The sequence below is a fragment of the Pteropus medius genome, unplaced genomic scaffold (assembly GCF_902729225.1).
Source record: "Pteropus medius unplaced genomic scaffold, Ma_sr-lr_union100, whole genome shotgun sequence".
Classification (NCBI taxonomy): domain Eukaryota; kingdom Metazoa; phylum Chordata; class Mammalia; order Chiroptera; family Pteropodidae; genus Pteropus; species Pteropus medius.
The window spans coordinates 3,047,286-3,059,911 of NW_024340701.1; the positions used below are offsets into that span (position 1 = coordinate 3,047,286).

A 12,626-nucleotide genomic window follows, 5' to 3' on the forward strand; every position below is an offset into this window, starting at 1 on the left:
ATTTTGTTTTTATTTTTTTTTCACATAGAACCACATTACTAAATTTAGAAAGAAGGAAAGACAATTGCTAAGAAGTGAACTAAATTGATCAAGATGATTGAGATATCATACCATAAAATTCTCTACATTTGCCTACTTGTAGTAATACAGAGTACCATTTTGTATTTGTTGAAAACATGATGCTTTTTTTCTTACTCCAGATCTTAGTATGTGATTCATAAGTTATTGACTTGTTTTTCAACTTCTTAAATGAGAAAATGAAAGTGAAACATTTAGACAGTTACTCTAAATGAATTGAGTTTATACATTTGCAACTATAAAACTACTGTTTTTAGCTGAATAGTAGCTTGTAACTGTAGTTATTATAGTTTATAGTATTTATAACCTGCTGTGGTTTTTGAATGTTGCTCTTAAGAGTACAGCTAGTGATCACTAGGTTTTAATTGCTAGGAAATTTCAGAGATGTAAAAAAGTTTTGGTTAAACCTGGGATATAGCTGTTCTTGCTTTTCTCAAAATTGGCAACAGTGACTACTTAATGACAGCAGAATGCTTTGAAAGCATGTACTTTAAAGTGTAGTTATTAGTAAGATCCTATAATAACTAGTATGTAACTGATAGTTGCTTTTTTGTTATACAAACTCTGTGGTAAGAGGAAAGAAAGCTTCAGCAAATCCTTAAGAAAAATATAGTATAAAAAAGTAAGTGGTAAATAAAAATTTTTTTAAAAAATGGAAGTGGATGAGAAATAGATACATGTATAGGTTTGACATTTTTATATTTATTTAGATTGCTTGTCTCCTTGGACTTTGCAGATAAAGTTGTTCTCTCTCTCTTTTGACAAACCGTGTAATTGTTTTAAAAATGTCATTTATATACCTCTACAATTTATAACTACTTTCTCTTTTAAAAAAGTGATATGCCAAAACCCATTTTAATACAGTATGAAGATTGCAAATTTGAGCTCTGCAATGTCGGGAAACAGTGTACATACTAATTTCTAAATTACAAGCTGGGCTTCTAAATGTCTATGTTGTTCATACAACAGAGGCAATTTGTACAGAGCAATTTGTATTGGTGTTTCACTGAGCATTTGCCATTGTTTAGTGCTGTTTGTCTCTGCATTTATTCAATATTACCATATGCTGTAATTTCTAGACCAGATGAGAGCGTCCGGCAAGCATAGACTTCCAAGCAGGAGTCAAAGTAAGCAGTGGGAAATGAAATTTTTGTGGACAGTACATGCGAAATGCTTTTTGAAAATTGTACAGAGTAAATGGGAAAGTAGGTCACATCTCATTTTTTTAAAAGTCTTTTCCACACCCATCTTTCAAAAGTTCTCTTATACTTAGTGATCAAAGTAGACATTTGAAAATGGTGTGATGTGAAAATAATTTTTAAAGTCACAGTTTAAATAATTAAACACTTTCATATTTCCATTTTCTTTAAATGATGGGAATTTTTTAGAAGCCTATTACAACAACTAAATACACTTTTGATCATTTCTCCTAATGAAAGATGCTGTATGACTAAGAGAGACATGAATGATATGGTTTTTGTTTATTCTCACCAAACTTTATATCCAATGTTAGTCAGCAAACAAACTATTTAGAATTTGTTTCCCTTTGCTGAATACCTCACTGTTAGTTTCCTTTAGTAAGCAAGAATAAGTTTAGCCAATAATTTTTCAAAATAGAAAAGGGATAGAGAATATATGGCTTTTGCAATCTAAAACAAACAAACAAACAAACAAAAAAACCAGAAAACTCACCTGGACAGCTGAAAGACTTTTTGTAAAATATACAATTGAAACACTCTAAAATGTGGGTAGAAATGTGGGCTGCCTCAAATCTTAACATTGAAATTAAAGATAAAATTTAACTTACTATGGATAAGATAAAAACTCATTTAGGAAGTCTTAAAAATTTGGGATGATTGTTATAATTGATCATTGAATATAGTTCCGAGTGTCCTGACATTTGAGAGTAAAAACATTTTAAAAGTAGATTTTATGGTTCTATTATCTCCCTTAAGCCCCTTAATTAGTCTGTCTGTCAAAACCATTAAGTGAATACATGCACACACATTATAATATAAAAATGGTGTGTATATATATATATATATATACATATATATGAAATATAAAAATGCTTCTAGATTATTTAAAATAAGATAATTGATGGCTTTTATCCCCCACTCTGTGTCAGGCTCTCTGGTATGCAATTTCTGTATATTATCTCATTTAATAATCACCACTGACATAAAATAGATAATCATATTCTCATTTTAATATGAGACCTATCTAGTTGCAAATAGAGAAGAAGAATTGGACTTTTGAGACTAGTTAGGAAGATTCTGGTCTAGGTAGAAAGACAGTGATACTCTAAGACGCTATTTGATTATGTGACAACTCTTGGGAATGATGAGGAAAGGTAATTTCGTGAAGGAGGTAGGCCTTGTGCTGTTTACTGAGAACGGGAATAGTACAGAAGAATGGGGTTTGTTTAAATGCTGATGAGTTCAATTTAGACATGCTGGATTTAAGGAAGGGAAGCAGATTTTATGGAAGGTGGGTACAGCCAACCCAAGATTTTTGTATTTTTTGTTTTTGTTTTTTTTTTTGCCTTGAATTGTATAGATTTTTTTTTAGGCACTTCTTTGAACATTATTAATGTTTAAATGTTTAAATCATTTAAATGTTGATTGTGTTTTGGGAGGAGTACGATGAGATATTAAAGTCTTTAATATTTAGATAAATTTGGGGATGATTTTGTGTTTTGTGAACATTATAGCTTCCATGCCCTATGTAGGTTAGGGACATTTTTTAAAGCAAACCAAGAAATTGTATGAAATATCTCTTAAACTTATAAATTATTTATTAAATATACAAGCAAAGCTTTTTTATTGTAAGAAAAATTGGAACCTAGAAATTAACATGAAGGGAAAAAAACAATAGTTCTACCACTGGGTTGAATGTATACTGATTTTTTTCCTGTGTGTTGTTTCTTTCAGAATTATGGCTATACACACCTTTCTGCAGGAGAACTTCTTCGTGATGAAAGGAAGAACCCAAATTCACAGTATGGTGAACTCATTGAAAAGTACATTAAAGATGGAAGGATTGTGCCAGTTGAAATAACCATCAGTCTGTTAAAGAGGGTAAGGAGTATGAATGCCAACCAATTTAAACCAGCAAGAAAATAAGAAATTAAATCTACCTTTTTTTTTTTAAGTAAAGAAAAAAATCAGGGTATTGAATTTCTTGCTTGTAGAAAATGGCCATGTATTTGACTTACTTTCACCTGGGAAGAAGTTGGGTAGTAGCAGGCATTCTCTGCCTTCATCTCGGATCAGCTACAGTCTAGTGGGTGACAAATACTACAGCTTCAGCTCCACTTGACCCCTCCCAACATTCAGACAGAGGTTCTGACAGCCATTGTTTTTGAGGAACTAGGAAACAGTTTGACCACCAAGAGAGCTGGATATCGGTTTCTTTTCATTTCTATTTCTTCTTCTTTTTCTCTTTCTCCTCCTCCTTTCCCTTTTCTATTTTCTTATAAATTTCCTTTCCTTCCCTCTGCATCCCCCCTTCCCTTTCTCCCTCTCTCCTGTGACCTTTCCATTGTTGCTATTCCCTCAGTCTTGATATCTTCTTTTCTGGTACCTGCATCACCATCTTCATTGTGAAACGCTAAGACTAACAGCTATCAAATTAAAATATGAGATACCTTGCATTTTCATGATAACTCTCCACTATAGATTCCCAAGACTGTAGTCATTAATAGGTATTTTCACATGTAAGAAAGAGTGAAGGAGAAATGCAACAGTGGAAACAGCAAGAAATAGTTGAAGATTGATGTGAGCATCTGGATGGAATCGGAGAAGCTTGAGGATGAGGAGTAGCTCATCACACACATTCTTGTCTCTTGTCTCAGAGATTGGAGTAACCTGCTTTCATTTCAAAGTAAATAAATCCTCTTTCCTTATTCTCTGGTTATAATGCCCTTCCTCCACCTTAGAGCTAAACATTGCGAAAGACTAGTCTACAATTTTTACTTTTTCACTTTCTACTCTTCATCCCTTTGCAGTCAGTTTCTATTGAAAACTGTTGAAACTAGTCATCTTCATCGAAACTGTTCTTGCTGATGTTCTTGCTTCTCTATCAAATCTGGGGGATATTTTTAGTCATTTTTCTTATAGAGTTTAATTCTCTTTACTGTCTTTTTGAATCTCATTCCTTTGGTTTCTGTGACACCATTTCTTTTTTTGATTCTTTTCCCACTTCAATAACTGCTATTTCTTAATGTCTCCTTTGATAGTTCTTCTGCAAGTTTCTTAAACCATATGCTTCTCGGGGTTTCATCCTTGGTTCTCCCCTCATTTTATTTATTTCTTGCTGGATGGTTTTAGCCATACCCAAGGCTTTCACTGCGCTATTGATGCCGAAATCCAAAGCTCTAGCACAAATCATTTTTCTGAACTCCAGACCTATATTTCTAACGAACTACTAGGCATCCATCTGAATGTCTAACAGGTATCTCAAAATCAACATGTCACAGACTGAATGTTTCATCTAAAATGTGATCGCCTCTATATCCTGTCCCAGTTAATGTTTCTACCGTCTACCCAGCTGCCCAAGCCAGAAGTCTGGGTGCCCTCCTATATTTTTCACTTCTCCTTCTATTTCTAAAATCCATTCAGTGAGCAAATCCTTCCATTTATCTTCCTCTTAATTCTCTACTATTAGTCTTTTTTTTCTATTACCATTATCACCTTAGTTCAGATCCTCTTTTCTTCTTGACCATCACTAGAGCCTCCTCATTAGTCTTTTTTGCCTTAAACATCCTTTTCCCCTTCTAATTCATCCTTCATGGTGCAGGGTGATTGTTTTCTAAAAGGTGATGTGAGCATATTCTTCTGCTTAAAATCCCTCAGTGCTTCCAGAATAAAAACCAAATCTTTAGGGTGGCATAACAAGTTCTTCATTAATCTTTCCCCTACATACTTTCTATGTCATGGCTCCCACCGCTTTCTACACACATCCTAAGATTCAGCTGTACCAGCTTACTTCAGATTCATCAAAGCTGTCATGCTTTCTCATTTCTGAGCCTTTATTCATTTAGTTTATACCGTCTGAAGTACCATTTCTGCTCTGCTGCCACCTCTTAGGTAAAGCTTTCTCTGAGTTTCCAGGTACTTTGTGCTTGCTTCTTCGTTTTATCCTAGCATCCTAGAACTTAGCATATTTACTTACGTATTTGTCACCCACTAGACTGAGCTCCCCATGGGCCATGACCTTGCTCCTCATGTTCCCCCAAGTAGGCCTCAAATAAATGTGTGTTGAGTAAGTAGAATATTTATGTACCTCTTAATATATCTTTCACTACCGTAATTGGGGTAGAAATGCTATAGCAGAGGCCTAATAGTGTTCTGTGGAAGTTTTGTGAATATGGAGAAGCAAGATGCTGGGATAAAGACAGCCCTCAGAAATGAATCAGGGGTTCTGACAGCCATTGTTCTTGAACTAGGAAACAGTTTGAACATGGAGGGGACTGGATATCGGTTTCCCTTGAAATAGAAGCTCCTCTGGCGTTTGTCAGAGTAATGCGTCTGTGCTTATGCCATGGTGGTTGGTAGTGGGTAAGGATTTGGAAATTAGAGAGCTTATCTCCTATTCACGTATTCCCACACTCTACTTAAATTCAGACTTCCATAGAGGATGGTGAAATGTGTTTCTCTTACTAACTTTCTGAATGTGTTTCCTTTGCTGCCTGTGTTTTAGAGTAGCCAGTGACATTTAGGTTTAATTAGCTTCAGTTAAAAAGAAAAATGATTCCTACACTAATAATTAATGCTAGCAATATCTTTATATTTGTCCAAAACTTTCTGCAATTGGACTTGAGAATCTGAGTACCTATAGTAGTATACTTCCCACCACAGCAAAATGACTTGGGAAGAAGGAAGAGAAGGCAAGATAGGGTCTCTACTGACTAGAGCAAAGATATTGGTTAATGTTTATTTTTTCTTTTTTTACTGGTTATAACTTTGTGAATGTATATGTGAAAGTAATTTGTGCTTACAGAGAATTCAGAAATTACAGAAGAAAATTGTGAGTGTATGTGTATAAAATGGGGTAAGGGTACATACCCATATTTCCACTCAAGGCAATTATATTAATACTTTGGATCATTTCCTTAAAGTCTTTTTTTCTATGTATCCTTCACTCTTTACATATGATTTAAAGAATAATAATAAAACAGACACCAATATATCCACCACGCAGCTTAAAAAATTGCATTTTGTTAATGTAGTGTTGACCCTAAATCTTCCTTTTCCTTTAGGAAATGGATCAGACAATGGCTGCCAATGCTCAGAAGAATAAATTCTTGATTGATGGGTTTCCAAGAAATCAAGACAACCTTCAAGGTTGGAACAAGACCATGGATGGGAAGGCAGATGTAGCTTTTGTTCTGTTTTTCGATTGTAATAATGAGGTAAGAAAGAAACGATGGTCAACTGTTAGAGAAATAAAAAGTGATTTTTTAAATTATATTTACATTTTATATTGGCAGCAGTACTTTTTTGAATTGGGACACTGGGTGATCAGAACAGCACTGTCTTGCTGTTGGAATGTTAAACACTATTTGACATCAACCTCGTGGACTTAAAATTAGCGTTATTTTCAAAATAACAAGAATTTGTTTCATTTTTCTTTGTTTTTAAGTAAGAATTGACTTGTCCAATGTTAGGTAATATTACTTAGTATGCACTATTATCAGAGAGTGTCTTGCCTTAGGATGGTTGTTTATTTGGAAAGGAAACACATTTCTGGGAAGTTGGGGAAACTTTTGGTTTTAAGGGAACATACAAGGCAGCCTGATTTGTCTTCTCAGAGTAAGATGATCTTGGAAAAAAGCAGGAAAGAGTTCTTTTTCTTTCTGGCATTTCTAGTAACATACTCAGACATGCCTTTGAATAACTAGATGAATTTCTCAGAATTATTTAATTGAAAGTCCTGACTGACACCTGTAAACTTTATTAAGTGAATGCCAACAGCCTGAAAGAATAAAAATCTGTAGTACTTGAAGCCTTGAAGGAAGTTGGTTCTTCTTAGGTTGAATTGCAGATGTGCCTCTGGTGGAGGGACTTGCTGCAGGCTTTGAGTTGTTTTAAAATGTAACTCTTTTTCCAACCCCCAAAAATATGTTTTCACTTATTCTTCAAAGTTAACTTTAGAATGTTACCACAGCTTTATAACTAAGGAATGTTTATTCACGATTAACAAGGGATAGTTTATTCAAATGCAAATATGTTGATTCTTAAATATTTAGGTATTTATGGAATTATTGAAAAGTAAGCAAAAATAGAACAAAGTTTGAGGCATGTAATTCATACCTAATAAGTTAATAATATATCCTAGATGGAACCCTACACATACAGATCTTCTTTTTATTGCGGTTTGAAAAAAAAAATGCACAGGAAAAACTGAGTCATGAATGAATTCTTATTATACTCTGTACTTATTTAGCCTAGTTTCTATAAATTGAACCACATGTTTAAATTTAAATGGACTTTGCATGTTGATTAATGAATTAGACACATTGGGTTTAATGCAGCGTTTTTTTGTTTTTTTTTTTTTAAACTTCAAACATTTTCTTTTCAGGTTAAAAGAATGGAAAATTCATATCTTTTTTAAAAAAATAATTTTTCATTTATTTCTCTTTTTAGATCTGTGTTGAACGATGTCTTGAGAGGGGAAAGAGCAGTGGTAGGAGTGATGACAACAGAGAGAGCTTAGAAAAGAGGTACTGTGCAGTTTTTACACATAGCTATCTCAATCTCAGTTTGGAATTTGAGTAGCAGATTAAATACTTGTCTCATTTTGGTCAGGAAAGAAAAGAAATGTCATGCTTCAATATGTAAAATGGCTTGTGTAAGAAGGTGATAAAGGAGTCAGTTGGGTCACATCTGGGATGGTCCTCTGAGCTGTCCTATAACATGGGGGAGAATGGACGGATACTTAGAACCTTGCAATATTTGCTTCTTTGGCAGAATTCAAACATATCTTCAGTCAACAAAGCCAATTATTGACTTATATGAAGAAATGGGGAAAGTCAAGAAAATAGATGCTTCTAAATCTGTTGATGAAGTGAGTATCCCTAGCCTGCCTTAAAAATAAAAAAGTCAAGTAAAAATGTGATTTGGATAAGGGGCACAGGTTAGGAGAAATACTATGACAGATTAGTTTGCTTTTCAAGACACTAGAAACTAAATGAAAAATTGAGCTTTTTCTCTTTCTTCTTCTTTTTTTTTTTTTTTTTGAATAGAGTTTAAAATGGGTTTTACAACTTCAAACTTGTTCTTCATAAGAAGTGGGTGGTTTATTAATTCCAAACCTCTTTTCTCAAACACTGGGAAATTGGCATTTTGAGAACTGTAATTCGGACCATAATCATTTTTTAACAATCCATAATGTGAGTAGCAAGTCATCTAGCACAGGAGCCCCAGGCTGTCTTCATCTCTTCCATCACAGAGCACATAGCTCCAGAGGTGCAGAGTTTCCATGATTCAACACTGCTCTCTTCCTTCATGAATCAGTGGTCTCGAAACTGATTTGCAAGTGCTCGCTTTGTTAGGACATATACTAAAAAAAAAATGTGGTTAGCAAGGCCTCAATGCCCAGCAGCTATTTCTAGTGCCTCTTAACTCACCTAAATCTTCTTTCTCTGGACCTTTCTATTTTATTGTATAGTTATTTTTAGTTTTGATCCATTGCCACTTTCTGTAGCGGTGAGGTAATACATCTCAAACTTAAGTGTTTTAGAATAAGATCTAGGAAAATAAGCCACTTTAGTTTACATTTTATAAAATTATTGGTAGCCAAGTAGTTTTGTTTTATCCTAAAAACAATAAAATTGCATGTGTTCATAACTTTATATGTATTACTTACGATATTACCTTCTAAAGTAAAATAGATAAAACTAAGAAATCATGTTTTTAATGGTCCATTTTGAAAATTAATATAATATTGATATATTTTTAAGCCATATGGTGTTTTAATAATATCTGCTTTTAAAATTATTATTATCTTTTTCCTTTACAGGTTTTTGATGAAGTTGTGAAGATTTTTGACAAAGAAGGCTAACTCTAAACCTGAAAGCATCTTTGAAATCATGCTTGAATATTGCTTTGATATAGCTGCTGTCACAATCTCTTTTTAAGGCAATTTTAATGTTTCATAATTACATCACAATTAATGGTTAGAAAGTATGTAGTAAGACAAATTAAAGTTTTTATCAGTTTTTTTTGGGGGGGGTCATAGGAATAGAGAGTGAATTCGGGTCTAACTTTATCTTAGCCATGGTGCTCACAAAACAAAGAAGGGTATTAGCTAGTTCTTGTTTTTATTCAAAAAAGATATCCCTTTTATAGTTTGTGCCTTCTGTGAGCAAAATTTTTTAGTATATATGTATCTCCCTTTAGTAATTACAACATGTTGGGATTAAGGATTCCTCATTTCCTCTTTTTCTTGCAGGTTTTAAATTTCCAACCTGTTAAGTGAATTTGTGGACCAAATTTCAAAGGAACTTTTTGTGTAGTCAGTTCTTGCACAATGTGTTCGGTAAACAAACTCATAAAATGAATTCCTAGAAGTGTTTTAGTATTTATCAAATAACTGACTATTTTCTATAGGATGGTAAGAAAAGTTAGGCTTTGTTTTACTACAGCTTGTACAAAGTTGTGTGACAGGGCATAGTCTTTGCTTCCAGGGATCGGGATGGGGGCACTGGGGGTTCAGAGCCTGGCAGAATTGTCAACCTTATTCTAACACAAATCTGAGGATAAGGGGCAAGGATCACATTTAATAACGTGTTCCTCATGCTCTATTAGTGTTATTAATAATTAAACTGATCTTAACAAAATTCCTAGCAGTGGAACCTTAACATGCATGTACTAGGTTTATGGTAAAATGGTTTTTTGGTTTGTTTGTTTTCTTGACTAAATATAAGGTTAGTATAATGTCGAAGGAATCTAATGGTTAAATTTCTCATTTGTATTTTATTTTCTTGAATACTTTTTTTTCATAGTTATTTGTTTAAGAAGATTTAAAAATCATTGCACTTTGGTCAGAAAAATAATAAATATATCTTATAAATGTTTGATTTCCTTCCTGGCTACTTTTATTCAGTAAATTCTTTTTCTTTCTTTCTCTCTTTCTCTTTCTCTCTCTCTCTCTCCTCTTTCTCTCTCTCTCTCTCTCTCTCTCTCTCTCTCTCTCTCTCCCTTCCTTCCTTCCTTCCTACCTTCCTTCCTTCCTCCTTTCCTTTCCTTTCCTTTTTTCTTTTTTTCTTTTCTTTCTTTTTTTTCTTTGTTTCTTTTCTTTCTTTTACATCATATTGAAGCATGGAAAGGTACAGAATAAAAAAAGAAGGTTATCGAATCCAAAATAATTTTTTCTTAAATCTGTTCTTCCTTTAAAAATCTGAGAAATTTGTTTTTTCCTTTCTTTCTTTTTTCTGCCATCATTAATACAAAATGGTATCCTAGGTTCCTATTATGAGATTTGTTAAAATATTTCTCATCTTCAGTATTTATACTGTTTGGTATACAGGGTTAAATCAAGCAAGGAATTTTGGCTTTGTATAATTAGATTTTATATTTAAAGTCATTGGGAATAGTGAGGACAACCTATGGATGTCTTATATTGTAATAGATTTATTTCTATGCGTGTTATGAAATTCACTTATTAATGACAAATTTTCAAAATACTCGCCATTAGAAAACAAAGTATCCATAAGTACTGTAACATATTAGCCACTAAAATTTGTATTGACATTATCTTGGTTTCTTAGAAGAGATTGTAATAAATTCTTATCTAGTGATTCAGTCCAGCCAATAAAGAGAGATTTTACTGGTAATTTAATCAAACAGCTTTAGTATGAAGCAAGAATAAAGACTTAAGGTTTTAAGCTCATTCCTACTTATAAGTGAAGAAATCTATCTATCAGATGGGGATCTAAATATTTATATTGATATTGTGAAAGCAACCGTGAGGTTTGTAAGAAGACTGCTGAGATGAAGTACTTTGCTTCTTTTTATCAAATATCTTCTTGTGGCATTTGAAAACAAAACCAAGAAACATAGTAATTACCAAATTATGAGCTTTGCTTTTTGTTTACTTTTTAAGTAGAAAAACATGTTGGAAATATTGAGTTTAGGAGTTAATTGAGATACATCTGACTTCACTAGCTTGGTCATTCCATTTGTTAAAGATGGAGTCAACCAAGAAGTTTTTGACTTTCTCGAAAGACCCCAGTGGAAGTCTTGGGATTTTTAAAAAAATTAACTGCATTATATTCATTCAGTGATGTTGGATATATATGAGTTATTTAGTAAATAGTCCCAATAAATTTTGTGCTGTGGCTTTTGCTGTTTGCTGGTTCAGATTTCTGTTCCCTCAAGCTTATTGAAGATCAAGAAGTATCATATTTAACATGTGGGTCCTCACATAGCAAAAGCAGAGTTCAGAATCCAGGAGAATTTTCTGTTCTGTGTATTCTGTTCGTGTGTCTTGAATTAAGCAGAAAGCATGACTTTATCCCATTCCTTCAAGAAGTAATCTGGATCAAGGCACAAGTAGCCTATTTCATTACCAGCCTGCAGCATCAATTCCTTGTCTCTTTGAGGGGGAACTTGGCAGCAGGCAGTGTATCTCAGGATGCAGGGTTTTTTTGTGGGTTTGTGGCTTTGTCCATGTAATTTAAGTGGTTGCCTGACATTCCAGTGGTCTCTGGAGATAATAGTGGCTAGAAGTATTAGCCAGGCTGGATCAGCATCCTTTCCCTGGATGTTTGGTTCTTCATCTTCAAACATATATGAATTGCACAAGCCATAGTGCTACAGACACATTCTCTGCCTTCCAAGAGTTTTCTATCTAAAACAAAAACTCTGATGTGGATAGACCTTCAGATGTCTTCTGCTGGATCACTTCAATCATTCTTGTATAGCCTACTGCACTTCTCCTTAGTCTACCTGCATGCCTCAACTAAATTAAATACTCCTTTATTCTAAACATTTTTTTTTTAATGAAAGGAAGCTCATTTATTGTGTACCAAAAGAAAAAGGTAAAAATGATCCTAATCACCTATCCCTGTGATATGTACATACTCTGACTCAATGTACGCACTCTCGTGGATCCAGATCTGCTTTCCCTTGAATGGGTGTGGTTATCATTATTGTGACATATTTAATTCTGGTCCTCAGTTAAGATCTGCATGTCACCATCTTTCCTATCCTGGGGAGAGCCGAAGGATTAAGTGGAATTTCTGGCTACCTCCTTATACCCCATGTCAGCCATACCGACTGCAGGCTCTCACCAGGGCTCAGACTTGAATGGGATCCCTGCTGTCTTCATTCATTTGACCAGAACCTACTTCTCTTGGGTCCCTCTTCTTCAAAGAGACTTTTCTTTCATGACCTTGTCCTTCTAAGACCCTGGCATAAGACAAGAGGGCTTAATTATTTTGTACTATTTACAGAGTAACAAATCAACATTTTTCGGGGGAGGGTCTTTCAACCACAGAAAATTGTTTTCTATTTATGATGCATTTTGTAGTAACTATGCAA

At 33.9% G+C, this 12,626-nt stretch overlaps 1 protein-coding gene across 2 annotated transcripts in view; it reads left to right on the forward strand.

Moving 5' to 3' along the window:
* The window catches only part of CMPK1 (cytidine/uridine monophosphate kinase 1), a 29,056-nt gene extending 19,026 nt beyond the window's left edge, over positions 1–10,030 (forward strand). For both annotated transcript variants that reach the window (XM_039885556.1, XM_039885557.1), the window contains 5 exons: positions 3,012–3,158; positions 6,341–6,493; positions 7,728–7,804; positions 8,052–8,148; positions 9,103–10,030. In XM_039885556.1, the coding sequence (XP_039741490.1) occupies positions 3,012–3,158; positions 6,341–6,493; positions 7,728–7,804; positions 8,052–8,148; positions 9,103–9,144 (516 nt within the window). In that variant the 3' untranslated portion in view covers positions 9,145–10,030. The remainder of the gene's footprint in view (positions 1–3,011; positions 3,159–6,340; positions 6,494–7,727; positions 7,805–8,051; positions 8,149–9,102) is intronic.
* The last annotated feature ends 2,596 nt before the right edge of the window (positions 10,031–12,626 follow it).